The 24,410-nt window shown below is 49.2% G+C and overlaps 1 protein-coding gene across 2 annotated transcripts in view; it reads right to left on the reverse strand.

The window, feature by feature from the left end:
* PFAS (phosphoribosylformylglycinamidine synthase) overlaps positions 1–21,360 on the reverse strand; it is a 51,803-nt gene extending 30,443 nt beyond the window's left edge. The window contains exons 1-15 of one of the 2 annotated variants that reach the window (XM_081835368.1): positions 18,061–18,216; positions 15,196–15,343; positions 14,834–14,969; positions 13,820–13,925; positions 13,505–13,691; positions 12,720–12,825; positions 9,585–9,725; positions 8,324–8,448; positions 7,972–8,100; positions 5,900–6,031; positions 5,569–5,697; positions 4,332–4,405; positions 3,613–3,769; positions 2,348–2,409; positions 221–382 (exon numbers count right to left, since the gene is read on the reverse strand). In XM_081835368.1, coding sequence (XP_081691494.1) covers positions 221–382; positions 2,348–2,409; positions 3,613–3,769; positions 4,332–4,405; positions 5,569–5,697; positions 5,900–6,031; positions 7,972–8,100; positions 8,324–8,448; positions 9,585–9,725; positions 12,720–12,825; positions 13,505–13,691; positions 13,820–13,925; positions 14,834–14,969; positions 15,196–15,334 — 1,785 coding nt within the window. In that variant the 5' untranslated portion in view covers positions 15,335–15,343; positions 18,061–18,216. Of the gene's footprint in view, positions 1–220; positions 383–2,347; positions 2,410–3,612; positions 3,770–4,331; positions 4,406–5,568; positions 5,698–5,899; positions 6,032–7,971; positions 8,101–8,323; positions 8,449–9,584; positions 9,726–12,719; positions 12,826–13,504; positions 13,692–13,819; positions 13,926–14,833; positions 14,970–15,195; positions 15,344–18,060; positions 18,217–21,301 lie in introns of those variants that run through there. The other variant, XM_081835367.1, reaches the window with a different exon arrangement.
* Positions 21,361–24,410: the final 3,050 nt, after the last annotated feature.

Consider the following 24,410-nt stretch of genomic DNA (forward strand, 5'->3'; position numbering starts at 1 on the left):
GTTATGGCATTACTAAAAAAAAAAAGTGGTGTTATGAGCCATCAAACCTCAGAAACAAACTTTTTCCAATAGGTTTCCACAATTTTGGCCGCTAGTGTAGTTTAGCTTTATGTCCAAATAACGCCCATGGTTTTCTGCACAGGCCTTGCCACATCAAGGCAGTCTGCATGGTTTGTTTCAGCAATTCTCTCCACCCCTTCCCTTGCGCCTGCTGTCTTACCCGTCCATCGCCACTGATCTTGCCCACGAAGTCGACAGGGCACCTCTCACGGCGGGCAAGGCGTCGCAGGAAATCTGCGTGGCGCGGGCGTAGCAAGAGGGCATTGGATTCTTGGTACTCAGCACCCCAGATCTCCAGAACGCTCAGAGTGGGATCTCCTAGCTGGGAAAAGGTAGAAAGAGAGAAACTGAGTGACAAAGAACTGACTGAGAAGGCAGAGGGCCTTCTCGGTGGTGGCACCTTCCCTTCAAATCTCAAGGAGATAAAGAACCACATAACTTTGAGGCAATCCTGTATCGGGAAGTTTGATGTTTTACTACGTTTTTATATATGCTATAAGAGTTCAAGGGCACATTCCAGTCAGGCAAAAACACTCAAGAAGGGTGCTAAGCCAGATGCACTGGGTGGGAAAGAGAGGATACAGCCCGGACAAATACATCTGAAGGGCCACCTCTAGCCTTCAGGTCTGAAGTTCTTCACCCAGATGTAGATTTAATCTGGGATTTTTCCAGATTTTTCTTTGCATGGGTTTGTTTTTAAATCTACTGCTCCCTGCTCTGTGCATTTAGGAACAGGGAAACATCTATGGGGAAGTAAGAAATAGATATACCGTATTTTTCGCACCATAACACTCACTTTTTTCCGCCTAGAAAGTAATGGGAAATGTCTGTGCGTGTTATGGAGCGAATGCCTACGGATGGCGGGGGGATCTGCTGCAGTCAGCAGAGGATCCATGGTTCCCCTTCCTTCCCTCCTCCGTGGCTCGCTTTGAAACTGCAAAGCGGGAGAAGAGCCGCTGAGTGGGGAGGAGAGAGGGACAGAGAGCCTGCTTCTGCAAAGAAGCAAAGCGGGAGAGGAGAGGAGCCGCTTACACGAGTCCGGAGCTGTTTTTTTCAGTGAGCCAGGGAGGAGGGAGAGAACAGCTCGCTAAATAGCAGCAAATTTTTTCGCAAGCAGGCTCTCTGTCCCTTCTCCTCCCCACTCAGCGGGCTAAATAGTAGCAAAGTTTTTCAGCGAGCCGGGAGGAGGGAGCTGTTTTTTTCAGCGAGCTGGGGAGGAGGGAGAGAATAGCTCGCTAAATAGCAGCAAATTTTTTCGCAAGCAGGCTCTCTGTCCCTTCTCCTCCCCACTCAGCGGGCTAAATAGCAGCAAAGTTTTTCAGCGAGCTGGGGAAGAGGGAGAGAAGCAGAGCCTTTAAAGGAGCAAAGCGGAAGAGGAGAGGAGCCTTCTCTTATACCCCTCTTCTGCATTATTAACAGCATCCTTCTCCACCCACCCCACGCGTGCACCTTGTCCCTTGAGTGCTTTTCCTTTCCTCCCCACTTAAAACGTGGTTACAAAGCACGGATCCACATGGATCCTCAGGATTTTTGCACTGGGTCACCCCAAATTCACCATCAGATCACATAGCATGTCCATGGCTACAGCTTGCACCAAAAAAATCACACACCCACTGTTGCCTGGGGCCGCAGTGGTGCAAAAACGTGGTTACAAAGCACGGATCCACATGGATCCTCAAGATTTTTGCATTGGGCTACCCCAAATTCACCGTCAGATCACATGTCTGTGGCCACAGCATGAACCACAAAAATCATACATCCACTGTTTCGTTTAGAATATTTTTTTTCTTGTTTTCCTCCTCTAAAAACTATGTGCGTGTTATGGTCGGGTGCGTGTTATGGTGCGAAAAATACGGTAAATGACAGTAGATCAGAAGACAAAGAGCTTGGTGTCTGTAAGGTAAAGGTAAAGGGACCCCTGACCATTAGGTCCAGTCATGACTGACTCTGGGGTTGCGGCGCTCATCTCGCTTTATTGGCCGAGGGAGCCGGCGTACAGCTTCCGGGTCATGTGGCCAGCATGACTAAGCCGCTTCTGGCGAACCAGAACATGGAAACACCGTTTACCTTCCCGCCGGAGTGGTACCTATTTATCTACTTGCACTCTGACGTGCTTTCGAACTGCTAGGTTGGCAGGAGCAGGGACCGAGCAACGGGAGCTCACCCCGTTGCGGGGATTCGAACCACCGACCTTCTGATCGGCAAGTCCTAGGCTCTGTGGTTTAACCCACAGCGCCACCTGCGTCCCACCTTAGTGTCTTAGGAAAGTCATAAATGAGAAACAGACCTGGAAGCGGCTTGCGTAGATGACAGCCCCGGCTGGCTCACTCAGTTCCTTCAGCACATTCCCTAAAACAGAAAGCAAAGCGTTTCTTTGGAGGCCTCTCTCTCTCACACACACACACCCAAATCCTTGAAGGTAGCAGCTACTATAATTCTTCCAAACTTATTATCATCCAGAAAAGCATCCACCAATGGCCTACTGTTCGCACCCAGCTCAAAACATTCTTATCTCATGTTCTTCAACCTTGGGTCTTCAGATACTGCTGGACTACAACTGCCATCAACCCCTGATAGATAACACTAAAGATCAGGAATGATAGGAATTGTGGTCCAACAACATCTGCAGACCCAAGGTTGAAGAACATTGTCCTTATCCATCCAGGTAGAGTTGACCATCTCTACCTTTGGAGGTGGAGGGAATGGCTAACCATTCCCTGGGGGAACCCCTGATGGCAAAAGACTACCTTCTCATCTTCCATTTCCTCTTCCTAGAGCATCCAGGCCACAAAACCATTGCTATTCACAAATCGTTTACTGCCGCTTAGTCAACGTAATCTCTTTGTAGCAATGTAAACATAAGAAGAGCCCGCTAGCCAATCAAATCCAGCATCCTGTTCTCACAGTGGCCAACTAGAGACCTGTGGGAAACCAGAAAGCAGGATTTGACCCTAGGACCTCTTGCACCCAAAGCAAGAATCAAACCCTTAGGGCCAATGAGCCAGTTAATGTACCAAGCAGGTATAGAATTCTTATAGTGAAGTCAGCTATGCTACAGGGGATGGTTTGTCTTAAGGTCATCCCATAACCTTTGTGGTCAAATGGGACATTTAGGAACGTAGGGACACAGGAAACTGCCTTCTGCAGAGTCTGTACTTTGATCCATCTAGCTCGGTCACATCCTTGGTCTAGCTAGCTCAGAACTGTTGTGACAACTCTCCAGGGTTTCAGGCAAAGGGACATCGCTAGTCCTACCCAGAGATGCCAGGGATTGAACTTGCGACCTTCTGCATGCGAAGCAGGGGGTTTTACCTCTCAGCTACAGCCCTTCCCTGGTTGGTCCCCCAACATCACAAAGGAATATCCTGTACATCTGAACCACTAGAAACCGTTCTGCTCTTCATCCTGCAAGTTTCCCCTTCGCCGTAAGGTCCAAATGCTCTTCAGCTGCGGCATGAGGCCCAAATCAAACCACTCAGGAGGGGAAAAAGGGAGAGCACACACGGCTCAGCCTATAGCCACGTTCCGAAAAGCCTTCTCCAAGCCGCTCACCATTGCCACCAGCGCCCTGGTCGTGCAGGCTGCAGATGGGATTGCCTTCCCCGCTCTCCACGCAGCCTCGCAACACCCGGTTCATCTTCTGCTCCATCTCGGCATCGCCACGTTGCACCGCTCCGAAATCCAGTTCGCTGACGTTGTCCCCTTGCACCTGCACACACGGGGAGCATTTGCAGGTGTGAAGGGCTTCGCAGAGGGAAGCGGTAGCTTTGTCAGCAACGGGCAATCGCCGGTTAAGAAGAAGGCCAAGGAATGAGGCCAATAAGCAGGGCCACCATTGCCTGCTGCCCAGCAGTGGCATAGCAGGGTCACGTGGTACCCGGTGCAGAAAATTGCTTGTAACACGCCCCCCCCCCCCGCACATAGGGACTTATTTATTTTTTGCCTGCAAAAATGGTTTGACTTTATTTCTTTTTCTTTTTTTTGCAGAGCCAAAGTTATTGAGCTTTTTACAGCTGAGGTAGAGCCGGTGGGCGGGCAGTCTCACCAGACGGAAGCCTGCGCGTGCCACAGCGTCTCTCACAGACGTTGAGTGCCACACAGCATTTTGTCACACACACACACCCCCGGGAGGTGACACCCGGGGCAAACCACACTTGCTACATCTCTGCTGCCCAGGGCTCCTGAAAGGTACCTGCATCTCCGAACCTTTGCCTTAAGGCGAAGGAGATGCCACCTTCACCTGCAAAGGTGAGGAGCAACGCCCAACTTACCTGGATGGAGGAAGCAGCTCCACCACCAACACCAATTCGATAGACGGGGCCTCCAACCTTCACGACATTCATACCTAAGGAGGAAATGGGAACTTAAGTCGCAATTGTACAGTTGAAAAGAAAGAAATCTGGTCCAAATTCAACATTCTGAGAATATTAAGAAAAGTTAATAAATTAGATTATAATTAGAATATTGTTTTGGAATAGTGATATTGTAAAACTGCTACAATTAGTTACAAGGAAAATTCAGATGGAAGGGACCAGAGGAAGTCAAGCAATATGTTTATGATGTTGGACGTTCAATTAAAATAATCAATTTGTATTGTTTATTTGTTGGTTGTTATATATTTTTTTATTTTGATGTTATTTGCTGTACTTGTTTTATGTTGTCTTTTCCCCCTTCTTTTTCTCTTTTTATTTTATTCTCGATTGTATTTGATTCTACAATATGTTAGAAACTTAATAAACATTATTGTAAAAAAAAAATCAACAACTGTGATTTGTTTTCTTTCAAAAAAAAAGGCTCTAGTCCTCATGACTCCTTGGGAGCATCTGGTAAAATATCAGAATATAAGTGATGGGAGGGTGGGATTTCCACAGCAACTCTTTAACTTCCCCAAGCTCAACAGAGGTAGCATAACACATTTTTGCAAAATAAGCAAGCACTCATTATTACGAACTGACCCGGTTCCTGCAGTCATCATCATCTGAGACCCTTCTCCAGGTGCCCCATTCATGGGAGGTTCAAAGAACACAAAAACTGGACTTTTCAGTGATGGCCCCCCCAATTGTGGAACACTCTCCTCAAGGCGATACACCTGGCACCACCATCTTTAGCCGCTAGGCAAAAGCATTCCTTTGCCACCAGGCTTTTTGCTCTTAATGGTCAGCGGCCTCCTTCAGCGGGTAGGAAGTTTTAGCTTTGCCTTTTAAAAATGTGAATGTGATTTAAATGTTTATGCCGATTTTTAAATGTAGGTGTTGTTTGTTTCTTTTTGTAAGTCCCTTTGAGTTATGTCTTTTTTTAAAAAAAGCGACTAATAAGTTTAATAAATACTAATAATAATAATAACAGAGAGGTAAATTCATCATTGTCCATCGACCATTGAATCATTTTTGCATGAGCAAAAACATTAGCGCTGAAGGAATAAAGAGTGTGTGTTTTAGATGCATTAAAGAAGCATGTGTATCACAGCAAGCGCAATCTCCCAAACAGGCTAAATTAAATAAAAATTACCAGGCTGTGGGGCTTCCTTGCGGACGTGGGCATCTTCCATCGCTCCAATCCCACCACTGAACATGATAGGCTTGATCCACTCGTGCCGTTCGCCATCTGCCAGACGGAGCCCAAAAGAGCGTGCAAAGCCTGGAAGACAGGTGATGGGGGGAATTTTCTCACATTTCCAAACACACAGCCTTCCTCGTTCTCCCTCGCTTTGGCCTCTCAGCTGCCCTAAGCTGTCGCTAAAGGACGCCACAGTTTCAAAGAGAGAAACAAACAAACCAGCCAGACGCTGAACTTCGGAAGCGAGAAAGGGGCCAAAGATCACCCACGCCGCAAGTCTCACCTGCAAGGACAGGTTCCCCAAATTTGTTGCCGTAGTCTGAAGCGCCATCGCTGGCTCTGATGGCAACCTCCACAGGTGGGGCAAAGTTGTCTGGATACAGCAGGGACGGATCTTCCCAGGGTAATGTGTATCCTGCAGAGAGGAATGGGAAAAGAACAGGACAGATTTCTCCCATAGCCTAGGGCAGCTTCGAATCACCTTTGTGCATGTACACCTTGCTGCCTTGGCAGGGGCACCGGGTATAAGGGGCAGGAGGGCCTCCAGCCGCCATATTGAGGGGGCCGCCATCCCCCGCTGACCCCGGGTGAGCACTGGCTTGCTGGGTGGCACAGAGGGCGGTTTTTGCCCTCCATGATCTCCCGCCACAATCACAAAGCACTCTGGCAGTCCTCAAAGGGATGCTCATGTGTCCCAGCAGGCGTGGCCTGACTGGGGGACAGGCATCGTGCATGTGATGTCATGAACGTGAGGCGCCACCCCCCAAATGTTGGGCCCAACTCGCCACACCTGTGCCATGGATTGGAGCGCGTGACTGCCTTATTAAGAGGAGCTTCTGGTCTGTCTCAAGAGACTTTCACACGGCATGATAATAACTGTGCATGTTTTATACGGCATAAGTCAAAGGATTTCAAATCTGCACAGGAGCAGGCAGCGGTGCTTAGCTGACCTCCCATCACTGACATCATTACTGTCAGTATATGAGAACATGGCAGCTACAGCCAGCCAGCTTGTTGACATCACATGATGCGGCTATCTGTGGGAAGGAATTTCCCAGGAAGTTCACAGGCTGGAAAAGGCTCTGTGAAGAGTGTAATATGAAACCTTCCGTTTGCGTTTGCACAGGAAGTTTGTCAGACTTGCTAGAAGAACTGAACTGAAAGGACGTGTTTTTCTCTAGTGCTGTAGACAGAAATAAAAGGATGTAAAATAGACGTTTCTGTCTGTCTCCTTTTCCCTGCTAGGGGAGAAGCAGGAGGAGGGGGTGTGCATTTACCCACGCTTGGGAAAATGTCGCCTATCAAAATCTCCCTGGTCTGTCTGGATGTCAGCCAGAGGAGGTTACCGGTATGCAAGCTCCGAGGACAGTGAGAGGGGCCAGCCTCTGTGGAGGGGGCTTGCAAACCAACAATTACAGCTTACTGGAAGGGAAAAGGGCAAGTCGCCATGGTGCAAACACACTGCCAGGAGCACCGGATTGGTTCCGCCAGGGTTTTTGCACTATGCCAACCTTGCTGGTGCCCCCACTTCTTTCCCGGTAAGCCACAGCAATGCGAGCAGCAAGGGGAGGTCAGCTAGCACCCCTGCTCCACCAACTGCTGCTCTTGGTGCGTCTTGAGAAATCTCAGCTTTCTAATAATAATAATAAAGTCTATAGTTCTCAAGGTAGGCACCCCATGAAATCTCAGAAGTCAGACAACTTCCAATCATTAGAAAGCAAACGTTCAGTGCTTGGGTTTCACTTCTGAGCTGGTCAAAGTTATGCAAATGTATTTGATTGGAGTGATTTATTTGGCAGATTCTAGCTTCTTGTGGCAAATGGGAGGGATCTCCTCACTGGCATGTAGTAAGCACAGCTCTACTGCTTAATAATAATAATAATAATAATAATAATAATAATAATAATAATAATTCTTATTATTCTTATTTATATGACTCCTATCTGACTGGATTGCCTCAGCTCCCAACAATTTATAAAACCACAGTAAAACCTCAAACATTAAAAAAAACCTTCCCTATACAGAGTTGCCTTCAGACGTCTTCTACAAGTCAGACAGTTGTTTATTTCCTTGGCAACTGATGGGAGGGTGTTCCACAGAGAGGGCGCCACTACAAAGAAGGCACTCTGTGTGTTTTGCTGTAACCTCACTTCTCACAATGCGAGAAGCACCAGACCCTCAGAGCTGGACCTCTGGGTCTGGGATGAACGATGGGGGTGGAGACTCGGAAGGGAGGGAGGGAGGAATCTGGGGTCGGGGGAGAAACCTGTACAACACCCATCCATTTGTTGCCAGTCAAAACATCCTTCCGTGGCTGCCTTTTCAGTATGTTCCGCCCAAGCCACCGCTACTAACCTGGGATGAGCAGATTGCCGAAACTGTAGCCAGCAGTGCCTGCGATATAGTGGGCCCCGCGGCCTGTGCACTGCACATCGCGGATCCGCCCGCCAGTCCCAGTGGTGGCACCGCTGAAGGGAGCAACGCCTGCAAGGAGAGTTTGAAAGCAACGTCAAAGGCCACACAAATGCACTCCCTCTGTAGAGCACCCAGACAGGTTCATCGACTCCATCAATGCATGGGAGCCGGTCATTTGTTTTGAAGCAGTAGCGGTCCACAGGGGTGCCTGTCTGCCTGCCTGGGGAATTTACGATGCACTAGAAATAAGCCCCCTGCCCTTCAGACCATGCCCCCTTTCCCATCCACTCACCAGTAGGGAAATTGTGGGTCTCGGCTGTGAAAATGACGTGCCGGGTGGACGTCCGCTTCTCAAAGGGGCTGGAGCGAGATGGGTCGCTGGGCCACATTGAAAGGACCTCTCTTCCTTGGATCGCACTGTGTTGGGAAGACAACACACACACTCAGCTTCAAGAAGCCACACGGCTTCTTGCCAAGTAAATTGGCAAAAATGTATAAATCTAAATCAAATGTTGGAAATGTAAAGAGAAAGAAGGTTCTTTTTATCATGTGCGGTGGTCTTGCAGTAAGGTTAAAGCTTACTGGGAAATGATATATAATGAGTTTAAAAAAGATGTTCAGAATAACTTTTATAAAAAACAAACAAACCCCAGAAGCTTTTCTTTTGGGAATTATAGGGACAGAACTACCTAAATGGTATAGAAATTTATTTATGTATGCTACTACAGCGGCAAGAATGTTACTTGCCCCAAATGGAAAGAAGCAGAAGTCCCAGAAAAGGAACAATGGATACAAAAACTTATGGAATATGCAGAAATGGTGAAACTTACTGGAAGAATAAGAAATCAAGGTAACAAACTCTTTATAAAAGAATTGAAACGGCTCATTGAATATTTTCAGATAAATTGTAAACAGACAAAAACATTAGCAGGATTAGTATAACAAACTGCAGTTTCATAAGAGTATCTATTTACAGTAGATAATTAAATGAGTAAATTAAACTAATTTGGATACGCAGAAGGTACGAAAAAATAAATTTAAGGAAACGCAGAAAGAGGGGGAAGGAAGTCAAATTTTGAAATGTTAAATGGATTGTAAAATTAATGAAATGAATAAATTTGGAAAGTATAAATAAAAACTAAAAAAGAAGAGGAAGAAGCCACACAGTCACCAAAAGCCACACACGGGAAGGGACTCCCAGCTCCCATTGACCGTAGCCAACAAGGCCAAAAGCCAGGCATGATGGGAGTTAAGAGTCTGCTCACATCTGGAGTGACCAGAATTCCCCAGACAGGCCTTATGAGTTGGCTCAGAAGCAGTTGTCAACCTGGGTCCCTGCAGACAATGTGGGATGCCAACTCCCCTCGGCCTCAGCCAATGGTCAGGGATAATGGTAGTTGTAGTTTAACAGCATCAAGGAAGGCCACAGGTTCTCCACCTCTGTTCTAGGCCAGCCCCATTGCTTCTTCTCTGCTCCCGAGACGGCAACAGGGAGTTGAGGCCACCATTTTGCAGGCCACCCGCTCCTCCCGCCGGTTCCCAAGGACCCCCACCTGCTGTTGTCGCAGAACTTGATGACGTTGTTGGGGTTGCTCCGCTCCTGGGTCTTCATGATGGACTCAAAGAGGGACTCCTTGAGCTCCTGCCCATCCACCAGGAGGCGCCCCTTGAAGAACCAGTGGCGACTGTGCTCGCTGCAGGAAGAAGAGGCGGGTTTAGGGAGACAGGAAGCCGCTGGGTGCCAGGTCAGGCTATTGGACCATCTAGCATAGCTGTCAACTTACAGATTTGAAAATAAGGGACCAGCAGCCTCGGAAATAAGGGATCAGCAGCCAAAATAAGGGATTTTTCAGGCACAGGTATGTTCAGCTTCTGAGCACCTCCAAGCCAAAGGCAGAAAGCCCAACCAGCAGCCAAACAAAGCCTCAAGTGGTGGTTCCCACAGCACAGCAACCAGGCAATGGGGATGCAGCAAGGAAAACCACATCCCCTCTCCACTGGGAAGCGCTGAGCAAAGGTGAGTCCCCAGGCAAGGCGGCCAGGCACAAGGCATGCAAGCTCCACCACCCCAGTTGTTCTTAAGACTCCTTATTGGGTGAGCAACGCAGCCAAGCAACACAGTTGGAGCCTCCCGCCTCCCTGGCCAGCAGGGAGGGAGGGAGAGGAGCTGCTTCCTTTGAAACCCGGGAAATTTAAGGGACATCATCGATAAGGGACAGCAGCGGGACACAGCACTGGGATAAGGGACTGTCCTGCCAAATAAGGGACGGTTGACAGCTATGCCATCTAGCCCAGCATGGCCTACAGCTTTGCAGGATCTCAACTAGATAAAGATCTTCCATGCCTACTATTTGCCTTTAGAGTCCTACTTTAGTGGCAGGGACTGAAGCATGTGCTCTGTTTGAGCCATGCTCTTATGATCCACCGCAACCAGGTTTATTTTCTTCTACTCACTACTAAATAGCACCTTAAGCTTTGGAAAGGGGGCTAAGAAAACTATTTTAATGAACTTGTTAACGGTTCTTTGCAAAAAAAAAATCCCAGGTCAAACCAAAGATCGAGGGTCTGGAAACCAAGCCTTATGAGGAATGGTTGAGGGAACTGGGCATGTTTAGCCTGGAAAAGAGGAGACTGAGAGGAGATACGGTAGCCATCTTCAAATATCTCAAGGGCTGCCACATGGAAGATGGAGGAAGCTGCTTTTCTCCTGCTCCAGAGGGTAGGACTCGAACCAATGGCTTCAAGTTTCAAGAAAGGAGATTCCGACTTAACATCAGGAAGAATTTTTGACAGTAAGAGCTGTTTGACAGTGGAACAAACTCCCTTGGGAGCTTGTGGACTCTCCTTCTTTGGAGGCTTTTAAACAAAGGTTGGAAGGTCATCTACCATGAATGCTTCAGTTGAGATTCCTGCATTGCAGGGGGTTGGACTAGATGACCCTTGGGGTCCCTCCCAACTCTACAATTCTATGATTGATGCCTATGGGAAGCTGAAATAAGCCCCTTCCTGTTGTCATTCCCCATCAAGTGTTCACCATTTGCACCTCTGGACTTAAGAGGTAGCATAGAGCAGTGGTTTTCTGTTGGGATATTCCGTTCCACCTTAAGGAACAGGCATGATTGTTGTGTGTCACATGCCTGTTTACACTCTAGCACAGCTTGCTGGGAACTTCCGTTTGTGTATAGCTTTTGCTTATGCTGTCTTGCTTTGGACACAGAGGGGATCGGACATGTCTTCCTTTTGTCATGATGAAAAGTAAACGGAAAGGAAGCGGGTGGCGCTGTGGGTTAAACCACAGAACCTAGGACTTGCCGATCAGAACGTCGGCAATTCGAATCCCTGCAACGGGATGAGCTCCCGTTGCTCGGTCCCTGCTCCTGCCAACCTAGCAGTTCGAAAGCACGTCAAAGTGCAAGTAGATAAATAGGTACCGCTCCGGCGGGAAGGTAAACGGCGTTTCCGTGTGCTGCTCTGGTTCGCCAGAAGCGGCTTAGTCATGCTGGCCACATGACCTGGAAGCTGTATGCCGGCTCCCTCAGCCAATAAAGCGAGATGAGCACCACAACCCCAGAGTCGGCCATGACTGGACCTAATGGTCAGGGGTCCCTTTACCTTTACCTTATGCTGAATAAATTGCTTGTAAATATGCTCACACATACTCTCCTGGCACTTCTGTTGCGTAGCGTTATCTCTGCTGATTAGAGCGTGCCCTAGCTTTTGAAGTTCGGGTCACTGATTCATGCGGCACCAAGGACTGGAGTTCATCCGGTACACTGGCCGGTGGGACGGAGCCAGCTGGGGGCCTGCCAATTGCCCCCACTTCCTTAGTTGTATGCCAAAATTTTCAACCAGTGTGCCGTGGCACCCTGGGGTGACTTGAACGGTGGTCAGGGGTGCCGCAGCCAACACTGACCTCTCTCTCTTTCCTTCCTTCCCTCCTCTGATGCCCTCTTGCATCTCTGCTTCCCAAAGGCTTGTACAGCTGCTTGTTCCAGCAGCCCTGGCTACAAGTACCACAGGAGAACAGTGGCTCTTGGGCTGGCCAGGGGGTGCTGATGCCAGGAGCCGAGGTGGCCTCAGAGTGAATTAGCAAGCAAGCAGGCGAGGGAGCCCAGCCAGCCAGTCTGCCAGTCCGTGCTGTTGGGAATGGACAGACAAGTCTGAGGTGCTTGTGGGGCAGTGTGGGGAGGCACCTCTTTGGGGCGGGGGGGGGGGGAGATCAGAGACTAGGGGTGGTGGCAGCGGTTGCCCAGAGGATTCCCAAGCAGAGGGGAGAGGAGGCTGAGGGAACACGTCACAAGGGAGGATGTTCAAAAAAGGGTGAGAGGCCGCCAGCTCTGCAGGCAAGGGGTGACATAACTGGGCTCCTGAGCCCCACATGGGAGCCGCAGAAAGCATGCAGTTTGTCAAGGGAGCTGTGGACTTTTGAAAGCCTCTGGCATAGGGTTATCCAACACCTATTTGTTTTGGGGTTTTTTTAAAAAATGAAGTCACTTTTGACCCCAAAAAGGGCCCTCTCCCACACCCACAAGGCAACTTGCAGTTGAAAAACTTTTACTTTATAAAAACTTTGCATGGTGAAAATCTGCGGGACTCAATGCTGTAAGATGGCCTCCCCTGAGCCTCAAGCAGGAAGGTTTTTCCCAGTTCCCGCCCCACCCCTCTGCACCCCATAGCCAAGCAGACACCTGTTGGACTGAGCGAGATCAAAGCATTCCACGCTGGTGGGATTCCTCCCAAGTTTCTTGAAGAGGTCAGTGTAAAAGTCCAGATCCCAGGAATCAAAAGCCAGACCTGTAAGGCAGAGAAGCATCTATAGTTTATCCTAAACACATACAGACAGCCCCAGCCAAATAAGGAATATTGTTTCTCATAATCAAGGGAAACTGGGACAGTACAGATTTCAACTTTCAGAGGTAGGGCCAGAATACTCTCTGACTGGGGCGAACACAGCTTTATCACCTCCCTCAGAAGGTGGTGGACTCTCCTTCCTTGGAGGTTTTTAAGCAGAGGTTAGATGGCCATCTGCCATGGATTGCAGGGGGTTGGACTAGATGACCCTCGGGTCCCTTCCACAGCTCCAAAATTCTACAAAACCCTTTAAGACCAGAAGGCTGAATCCCTCTAGATCTGTGTTTCCCAAGCTTGGTTCTCCAATTGTTTTTGGACTACAACTCCCATCATCCTTGACTACTGGGTCTTGCAAGCTAGGGATGATGGGAGTTGTAGTCCAAAAACAGCTGGAGACCCACGTTTGGGAAACGCTGCTCTAAATCCACGTGGGTCTCTGCAAGGGAAAAGGAGAGAAGAAAGGATCCGATGAGATATTTGCCAAAGCTGTGCTCATGCAAGCTAGGGTAAGACAATAATAAGTTGAGAGTTAGCTTCCAGAAACTGGCATTCAGAATCAGAGCATAGCCACTAAAGGTCCTCCATCTCTATCCAAGCCCAGCTTTGCCCTGCTGATTCATACCGAGCTGGTTGTTGGCTTCGACCAGAGCAGGTCTCCCTTTTCCCAAAATATCGACATGGAACACAGGCTCAGGGCGGGTGGCTATAGCAAAGCTGCTGATGGGTTCTGGGTAACACTGCTCTGTCATCCGATCATATAGTGTAGACACTATGGAGGCCTCCTGGGGTGCCGATGGGCGCTGCCCGCACTGAAAGAGAAAGATGTGGAAGCCATCGGGTTACTCGTTTCCAAATCTCTATGGGGTTCTTGCGTATGTGGTGACATAAGGAATCTAACAGCAGTTTTCTTCCTGTGTTTAGACCCACCCACAGTCACCTTGAAAAGGTATCGACGGGAACATTCGATTCGATCAATCTTTTCTAGTCCGGCTGCCCAGCACACCGACACTGCATTTGTGGAATACGCAGTTGAGAAGTTCAACCTACAAACATAAAACATTTGTTTCAGCAAAACCTGCTCCTTCCTTTGGCTGGTCTATTTTCACCTGGCTTGGGAGGTGAGGAACCCTGTCTGACTCCAGAGACAAGCCTGCTTCTGCAGTTTGGGATCCCTGCAGACCTTCAGGGTGGGGGGCGTTGTTTAAGGTCAAGATTTAGTTTGAATTATTAGCAGACAGTTCAATTTTACTGTACATTTATTAATAATGTTTTCGTTAGCCTAGTGTTTAAAACTATTTAAATTTTGATATGGCTTATAACAACCAACTACGTGAAATTATTTTGATGTGGCCTACAAATAAACAATGGTGTTGGTTTAGTAGCTTAAGTTAGCAAATGAAAGCTGTCATATAACATTTGATTCAGCTGTAAGGCCAAGTTTCAGACATCACAACTAATCCATGGTTTGTCTGTTGTGATCAGGCATTGGGGCAGGACACTCCTTCCTCCCAACGTACTCCGATTTCCACCCTGCTTCTCAGTAACTGTAGTTTGCCCTGACATCAAAATCCACAAAACCATAGTTTGCCACCAAACACAAATTGCAAACCATGGTTCTTAAACAAGAGTTTCCAGTTCTGGTTTGACAGCAAACCACAGTGATATGTTGTCCTCCCCCCTTCAGATTTCACAGCAAACTATGGTTAGCGTGAACCAGGAAACGAAGAAGGAATCTCAACCAAAGTATCCATGACAGATTACCGTCCAACCTCTGCAGAAAAACTTCCAAGGGAGATGACTCCTGGGGTACCTTTTAACTCTACAATTGTATAAGCCTGAGGCCTGTTCATGATGCCTGAAACCGGTCAATATAAACATTCTCTCTCTCCCCCTTGCCATTATTGTATAGGACATGGGCAGAGTGGCTTTTTTTCCTCAGCTCAGGACGTACCGAGGGCCAACTTCTATCAGCAGATCTGAAGGAGTTGGGCTAAGGAAGGACTTGGGTGCGATGTTGCCGTGTTCGAAAGGGCAACCAAAGATCCACAGCAGCTTCTCTGTCTCCTCAGAGTTTGGGGGTGCTCCTCCTGGCGAGGAAACAGAAGGGAGAAACGATTATAGCTACCCACAATGCAACAGGGCAATCACCCAACAGGCAACTGGCTCTGCGACAAGAAGGGGTGGGGGGCAGCCCCATGCCAAACCTCTACCCACTCAAAAAGGAAAAAAAGAATCAATATGCACACCTGCCTCCATACCTCCCCATTCGTTTCATATCAGAATCCAGACACAGTCCGTATCCCATTTTCGTACCTGTCCAGTTGACGTTGAAACATATTTCCTTCTGCACCCCTTGGAGGCCATTACCCAAGATGGCTTCAGCCGAACGCAGAAGTGTGGCCACTTCAGTGTCCTCCTCGCTGGGCCGCTGGTAGTAGTGTAGGACCCCCATGGCGGAGTCCTGCCAAGGAAAGAAGAGAAAGCAACTGTGAGGGACTGCTTGGGATGGCGTTTTGCAAGGGGCCTCCGTCTTCCTTTAAAAAAACACAAAATGAGATGGAAGGTTCCATGGCGGAAGGAACCTAAGTCAGTGGCAGTAAAACTGCCTTGCATGTAGAAGGTTCAATAAGAATATCAGGCTGAACGCCCATCTAAACCAGCACTCTACAGTGGTACCTCAGGTTACATACGCTTCAGGTTACAGACTCCGCTAACCCAGAAATAGTGCTTCAGGTTAAGAACTTTGCTTCAGGATGAGAACAGAAATCGTGCTCTGGTGGCACGCCGGCAGCAGGAGGCCCCATTAGCTAAAGTGGTGCTTCAGGTTAAGAACAGTTTCAGGTTAAGAACGGACCTCCGGAACGAATTAAGTACTTAACCCGAGGTACCACTGTATGCTCACAGTGACCTGTGGGAAACCGACAAGCAGGATCTGAGCACAACAGCCCTCTCCTCCGGAAAAGGTGCATCCAGGTAGGGTTGCATAGCTGTCAAGTTTCCCTATTTTTAAGGGAAATTCCCTTATTCCGAATAGGATTCCTCGCAAGAAAAGGGAAAAGTTGACAGCTATGTAAGGTGGTGGGTCTGAAACCCTGGAGTTGCTGCCAGCCAGTGTAGACTACATAGAGCTAGATGGACCAAGGGTCTGACTCAGATTCCTAGGTTGGTCTATCCAGGCCATGCAGGGAAAGGGAGCAGATGCCACAGAATGGCAGGAAGAGACCTGTGGCTGGCGAAGGACCACTGTAATGGAGGGAGCAAGGATTGCCAGGCGTAGGCTAGGACCCGCGATTCAAGGCACGAAAGGGTGGCCGTCCGGATGTTGAACTCCACGCCCCAGCCAGCGACCAGGGATGGTGGGAACTGTAGCCCAACAACTTCTGGAGGGCCAGAGCTTACCAGTGTGTGTCTGCCAACAGATGAAGAGGCTTTGGTGGCAGGGCCAGCCCAATACACTTTGGCGCCTGAGGCAAACGACAAAATGGCGCTCTCCTCACCAGGGAGGAAGGGTGAAGATGTCCATTGGGAACAAGAGTAGGAGAAGACCAATAGCACCTCCTATTTACCAAGAGGCCACTGTAGAAGTGCCAGCAGCAGTATGCAATGCATTCCTTGGAGGACAGATCTGCTGCCCGTGTGGATCCTGCCGCCTGAGGCAGTTGCCTCACCTTGCCTCATGCATGAGCCGGCCCTGAGTGGGCTGAATCAATCATACAGTTTCCCACCCACCCCCTTTTCTCAATGTCCCTCTCCACCCCAGAATCCACCTTGCTCTAATCACAGATGTCCCAAAGGCCAGCTCGCTGGAGCCAAATATCCCAGAGATAAGAAGCAGCAAATAGGTCAGTGGCCTCCGAATCACATTTCTTGCTTCATCCAAGTTTCAAAGGCTCAGGGAACATCCCCCAATTCACCACCTCTACAACGGCAACTGAGAACAAAACGACAAACCATGCAACCAGCAGAGATTGGCTCTGTTTCACGCCACCTAGCTAAAGTTAACTGGGACTTCACTGTCACTGCCATCAGTGAAGTCCTGGCTAAAATGTTGATGCTCTTATTGATGATTAATAACGTTCTCATTAAAGCGCCAAGGTGTTTTATGAAGTGCAAGAGGGAAGTTCCCTGCCCCCAAAGACTCTACAGTCTAAAATTCAACCCAAAGGAGGCACTAGGGAAATGGAGGCAAGAATAATCAAGGGAGGAGGATGCATTTAATTCAGGGACATAGACTAAGGGTTAGTTAGTCTTGGCTAATTTTAAGCAGATTGAGGACTTCATGCAGTTGCCCATTAAGCTATCTAAAGAGAAATAGGAGATTGGTGCCTAAGGGCCTCTGCAGACATCCTCTTTATTGTGCATTCACAATTATTTGTGCTCATTATGGTAACATTACGCACTCCCACTTTCAAAAATGTTTGCTGCTGCAAAAGTTTCAGCACAGATATTCTGCAGTTTTCCAACCTGCACATGCCCTGCAACTGCCTGCTGAAATCCTGTAACTGGAAAATAAAATTGTACTGTATACTTGCTCACATCTTCTTACTACAGCCACAACCCGCGGGTAGACACTGTTTCTCCACGTGCACAAGCATTTGTGTGAAAGGGGGCACACGGGCTGATTTGTAAAATGATCATGAGCTGGCCTCTTCTACCCCCCCCTTTTAAAAAAAAAAAAAAGTCGTGTTTGAATCACATGTTGCTCCCTACGCCCGGGGCTGCGTCTGGATGCCTCTGTTCACCAGCCCTTTCTCCAAGCGAGGAATCATCACGTGTGGACAACAACCCACACGCGGGTTCGGTATTATTTCTGACAGGGATGTGAAAATTAACATAAGCAGGAGCAAAAATTAATAAATCTGTAGCACCCTGAAGATGAACTGTTGCAGAAGCTTCCGCGGCCTGGCAGCAATCCCGGGAAGGACTGGATTCAGCCCTGCGAAGTGGAAACTCACCAACAACTTCCGCACGCCACACACAGCCTCTGCTAGTTATACCCAACATGTCCGCAGCGGTCTAGAGTTCGAATCCCGCGCAGAAGCACTTCCTACCCCACCAGATCGTAGCGCGCGGCCGCGGAGCAAATAACGGGGATCCACGCACCCCGGGATCTCGCAAGGGGCCAGCCAGCCAGCCTTCCCACGCTGGTTCCCCGCGTGACATCGAGATAACGATTACCTGTGGATCTCGCGGGGTGCTCCCTCTCTCACACGCGCTCTGAGCCCCACAACAGCGCGATCTTCTACCCCGGCGGTCCCTCGATCACGGGGCGAAAAGAGGAGCGCCTGCCTTCGCTGCGCTAGGGGGAAAAGTTTGCTGCGCGCAGCCCCTTTGGTGGGAGGAGAAAAGGGGGACGTGCCGCGGGGGGGGGGGGGCGGCGACTCGAGGCAGCGCCCTCCCCATTGGCCGATCCCCCTGCCTCCCTCCTTCCCGGCCTTGAATGGAGGCACGTGGGGGCGATGGCCAAACTTTGTTGCAGGAGGGGAGGGCAGGGGGGAGGTAAACCAAGGAATCCTGACCCACTTCCTCCGTACGATTTCCCCATAGAGAGTCATTATCTCCACTCCTCACCTCGACATTTTGCCTCCCAAATCACCTATTCTTGCGATCGGAGCCAGGAAGAGAAGCCAGGAGTCCTGCTTCATTCTCCTCCCCTCCCGCTCTTCTCCTCGCGCCCCTTGTTGAGCGTCGTTCAGAAACTTTTTCGTCTTTTTCTTTCGCCAAACCACTTAACTTTCTGAGGGTTACGAGGTAGCAGAGCCAGGTAGCTAATTCTCTCGTAACCAGGGAAGTCTCTTGTGTAAGGTTCCATGGTGTAATGGTTAGCACTTTGGACTCTGAATCCAGCGATCCGAGTTCAAATCTCGGTGGAACCTACTCCTTAGTTTTTTTGTGAAGACAAGGAAGCTTTGCTAGACCGCTTGTGGGCAGAACCCACGCTTGCAGGCAGAATGGGTTCACAATCCATCATTGGTTGTCTGAGATTTATTATTGATTGCTTGATTGAGATCCAACAGCAATGGCAAGAGACTACAGAAGGCTGCTGCTGCCAGCCAGTGTAAGCAGTCCTGGCTTAGGTGGACAAATAGTCTGATGCATTATATGGCAACTTATTTCTGTTTCTTTGGATACAGACTAGCACCATGCCCAGAGTAACTATATAATGGACTCAGCTACATTTGTAAAGAAAGCGCTTTATATGCGTTATAACACTGTAACACCAGATGGTTGTCTTTCGCCAATAGCATTTCCCTGTATGAAGTTTACAACCTGTTTAACTGATTCACATTTTTGATGTGTCTAGATTCAGCCTATAACAGGGGTGCCCAAACTTTTTTCAAAGAGGGCCAGATTTGATGATCTGAACATGTCTGAGGGCCAACCAAAGTTGTTGACTTTTTATTAGGATTTAACCCCAAAGTTGTTCAACTTTTGATTTTACCCCAAGACATACGCTGCCACAGGGGCCGGATTAAATTGACCAGAAGGCTGTATTAGGCCCCCGAAACAGTTTGCCTGGCCTATAACTAGGGATATACACTAGTAGCTAAGTCTAATGCCAGGAGGGCCAAATACAAAAAGAAAGGAAAAATCCAAAAACCTTATTAGGGTGACAGTTTTATTAGAGCAACCAAAATCGTAGGTTGATTACCTCGAAAACCTGACTGGGGCACATCCAGAATATTGCTGTTTTCTGGTGGGATTCAGTCACATACCAACAAATTAAGGTATTGCAGTTAAAGTCAATCAGGGGTGCTGGGTGATTTGCACAACGAAGTACAGTGATATGTTGTCATCCCCCCCCCCCCCCGCGCCCACTTTCAGATTTCACAGCAAACGATAGTTAGCATGAACCAGGAAACACAGAAGGAAATTGACTCTCCTTCCTTTGGTGTTTTTAAGCAGAGTTTGGATGGCAATCCGTCATGGATGCTTTAGCTGAGATTCATACATTACAGGGAAGAAGAAGAAGAAGAGTTTGGATTTGATATCCCGCCTTTCACTCCCCTTCAGGAGTCTCAAAGCGGCTAACATTCTCCTTTCCCTTCCTCCCCCACAACAAACACTCTGTGAGGTGAGTGGGGCTGAGAGACTTCAGAGAAGTGTGACTGGCCCAAGGTCACCCAGCAGCTGCATGTGGAGGAGCGGAGACGCGAACCCGGTTCCCCAGATTACGAGACTACCGCTCTTAACCACTACACCACACTGGCTCTCAACACCAAAGGGGGTTGGACTAGATCAGTGTTTCCCAACCGGTGTTCCGCGGCACACTAGTGTGCCGCGAGACGTTGCCTGGTGTGCCGTGGGAGGGAGGCTGGCGAGTCGGGCGGCGAGAGGCGGGGCGGCGGCGGCGAGCACACGCGGGGCGGGGAGCGAGCTTCCTCCCACATCCCATCGCCCCGTGCTCCGCGCTGTTGTAGGCCAGCCCTGCGCACCCGGGGGACCTCCCCCCGAGAGCGCAAGGCTTGCGGGCGTCAGCTGGCAGCGCGGAGCACGGGGCGCCCTTCGGAGGACGCCCCGTGCTCCACGCAGGTGTCCGCAAGCCTTGCGCACCCGGGGGATCTCCCCCCGGGAGCGCAAGGCTTGCGGGCGTCAGCTGGCAGCGCGGAGCACGGGGCGCCCTTCGGAGGACGCCCCGTGCTCCGCGCTGGTGTCGGCCAGCCTTGCGCACCCGGGGGATCTCCCCCCGGGAGCGCAAGGCTTGCGGGCAGCAGCCTGCAGTGCGGAGCACGGGGCGCCCTTCAGAGGACGCCCCGTGCTCCGCGCTCGTGTTGGCAAGCCTTGCGCACCCGGGGGGCGCATGGGGCGCCCTGAAACAGAGGGTTCCCCATGCTGCGGACTGTAGCCTGCCGCCGGACGCGCGGGGCGCCCTGAAGCAGAGCGCCCCTCGCGCCAGGCAGACATGGGCCAGCCCCACAAGCTCGGGGGACAGCGGGGAGGCGCAGCACCGCCATCCCACTGTTCCCCGACCTGGTTTTTTGGGGGGGAAATAAAGGAAAAAATTTTTTCCTTTATTTCCCCCCTCAAAAAAGTAGGTGCGTCCTATGGGACGGAGCGTCCTATGGGACGAAAAATACGGTTCTTACTATTTCATAATAAAGTAATTATAAAATACTTTCTTTGTGTTTATTTGATTCCTATTAAAGAGAGTTACTTTATATATAGTCAATATAGGCACAGAGTTAATTTTTTAAACATTTTCTAATGGTGGTGTGCCTCGAGATTTTTTTCATGAAACAAGTGTGCCTTTGCCCAAAAAAGGTTGGGAAACACTGGACTAGATGACCCTCGGGCCCCTCCCAATTCTGATTCTAAGTTATTGTAGGATTTGGCTTCTGTTACACACAATGCCTTTACTGTGCTCTTATTAGCCTGAGCTGTTGCTTTAATAAATAAAATCAATGGGTGTTGTACTTACCCCTCTGCTCTGCTACTTAAGTCGCCCAAGTTTAGGTTTGCCAGCTGCGGCTCCCTGTAGCTTGTGGAGCTCCTCCCCTTCTCAGCCCATTCTAAATTTATATGTACAGATTGTGACCAAAGTTCAGATTTGAGCCAGAGTGTGCATTTCGACATCCAACCACAGAGGCACTTTTACCATTCTTTATAAATATTGCGCTCTGCCACATCATGATCAAGTTTAAACTAGCTAAGACAAGACCCAAGTCTCCCAAAATTAATTGGGGTTGGGGGAGGTGGAATTGATCATTTTTACCTTTGTGGGATTCAGTGACCCTCCCCAGGGTGGATAAGCAGATGCCCTCCTGTCATTGAACCTTTGGCGTGTCAGCGATTAACAGTTCCCAGATCTATGATTAACCAGCTCCTGGTGAATACAGAAAAAGCCATCTGGGATCAGACCACCAGCCTGGTTCAGCAGGCAGCAGAGTCCGGAGGCAGCAGCTCTGAAAACGCTGTTCTTTAGCCACACCAAATAAATAAATAGTTACAGGTACACTGCCTCTGAACATGCCAGTTCCATTTATCCATAATGGCCGATAGCTATGGATAGGTAAGACTTGGGCAGAGTCCCAAGGGCCGGCTAGAGATGGCTGGAGACAATGGGTCAGTGTGTCTTGCTGTTAACCAGAAGGTTGGTGGCTCGAGCCCATCCAGGGGCAGCTGTGGGCAGGATTCCTGAATGGCAGAGGGTTGGGCTGGATGACCTCTGGGGTCCCTTCCTTCCAACTCTGCAATTCTATTATTTGGGCCCTAGGCCTGAATTTCAGCAACTAACTATAAAACCAGCCTCCGACAGTTAGGGTCCAATTCTCTCTATCCAGGGCCTTCTGCCAGAATTGCTTGTTTCTTCTACCAACTGAAGCTCATCTTCCTTCCTGACAGACAGACAAAAGAGGTACTGATGGAAGAATTACAGTGGTACCTCGGGTTAAGAACTTAATTCGTTCTGGAGGTCCGTTCTTAACCTGAAACTGTTCTTAACCTGAAGCACCACTTTAGCTAATGGGGCCTCCTGCTGCTGCCATGCAGCCGGAGCACGATTTCTGTTCTCATCCTGAAGCAAAGTTCTTAACCTGAAGCACTATTTCTGGGTTAGCGGAGTCTGTAACCTGAAGCGTATGTAACCTGAAGTGTCTGTAACCCGAGGTACCACTGTATTACATTAGACAAATTCATGCAGGATAAAGCTGTCAGTGGCTACTAATCTTGGTGGCTGGGTTTTACATCTGCTGCTTCTGAATACTTTTGCTTGTCTGCTTCCAGCAGGAAGACACTGTGAGAATGGGATGCTGGACCAGATTGGGGCACTGGCCTGACCCAGGCAGCTTCTTTTCATTCAGGACAAGCAAAAGGAAGAGATTCTAACAATGCAATCTTTAGCAGATGGGGTTTGTCTATCACACTGCTGAGGTGGGAGCCAACAGATCAGGCTGGATGTAGGGAAACTTTACGGTGGAGGGTGGTCATTTCCTGTACTTTTTATTATTGAAATATACTCAGAGTCAAGAGTGGATTTCAGGCTCTTTATTCAGCTCATAGTGGTGAGGAGGAATGGAAGTTCCCCCAGAATGTCTGCCTTATATACATTATTTACACAATGGGCCCCACATGATTGGCTAATTCCGGGACTCTCCTGTAGGCCAATCAGGTTGTGGATTCCCTTCCACCTGGAGCTGGATTGGGTGGCTCCTGTGGACCAGTCAGACTGCTGCATTCTGAATACTATTGTTCTAGGACCAATCAGACTGCTGCCTTTTGGATCCTATTCAACTCAGTACATAACATTTATCGTTATTATTCTTTATTACAAGCACACAGAGTAAGACAAAACACAAGAAAGAAGAAACAGGAAATAGTACCCACGTAGAAAACAAAACAGAAAAAGATAGTGTACGTTACCAAAGGGTAACCAAAGTGTTTCTGTAGTTAACCTAATGTGGCATTTATAGAAATGAATTCCCGTACTTGAAAGCACCTGAGCTTGCTCAGTACAAAGCCTTCCGTAGAGCAAATGTGAAGCTGCTGCCACCCCTCCTTTAGTTGCTCTGCTGACGTCATAGGAGCAGCGAAATACCTCATCCAAGGCCATGGGTGTGTGAGAGGGAAGGGGGTGGGGACGCCATAACCTCCCACACCATCCATGGGCCTCTTGTAAGAGCCCAAACAGGCCAAATCAAGCCACCGTAATCAGAAAGCATTTTTTTGGCAGCTCAGAGTGTGTTGCAGAGAGTTTGAGGACACTGTGTCCCAGCCAGGGAAGAAGATGAGCTGACTGGTAGGCCGGCAGGAGTCTGGGGCTGCGCCAGGGAGAGGGAATCTGCGGCTGCTTTCACATGTTGCTGGACTCCCAGCTCCCCCTCAGGCCCAGCCAGCATTGCTAGCCACTGGGCTGGCCTTGCAGGCCTCCCCATTTGTCCCACAAAGGCCTGTTTTCCCGAAGTCACACCCAATGCAATGCCAAGTAGAGACACAGCAGCAGGAAACTGGAGTCAACACCTCACGTGTCAGTTCAATCCTGCTTAGGGCAGCATCTCTGCCCCTCCCCATGGGCCAACTTTGACAGGTGGGCAGGAGGACCACTCACCTGACAGGTGTGTGGTCCTCTTGCCTGCAGGGATGGGAGAAGGACCTGGCTCAACAGATTATGGGATTTGTAGTCCAGCAATATTTGGAGATCCATCAGTTCGTCCCTGGGTTATGTGACAGTCTCCCTAGAGCAGAGGTAGCATGAAACAGCTTTGTATTCAACAACATTGCCCAAAGGCAATATGGAGGGCAGGCAAGTAAATCTGCTTAGCTGCCTTCAATTTGCAACTAGCCTGGCACCCAAGCTACCTATGGTAGGTGGCAATATTTTTTAACTAGCTTGCTATGAAGCTAGGGGCTTGCATTTCCATGTTGCTAGCCTTCCGGCAGGCTATTACCGTATTTTTCGCTCTATAACACGCACCAGACCATAACACGCACGTAGTTTTTAGAGGAGGAAAACAAGAAAAAAAATATTCTAAACGAAATAGTGGATATATGATTTTTGTGGTTCATGCTGCGGCCACAGACATGTGATCTGA

The sequence above is a fragment of the Podarcis erhardii genome (genome assembly GCF_964252035.2).
Source record: "Podarcis erhardii genome assembly, chromosome: 13".
NCBI lineage: Eukaryota > Metazoa > Chordata > Lepidosauria > Squamata > Lacertidae > Podarcis > Podarcis erhardii.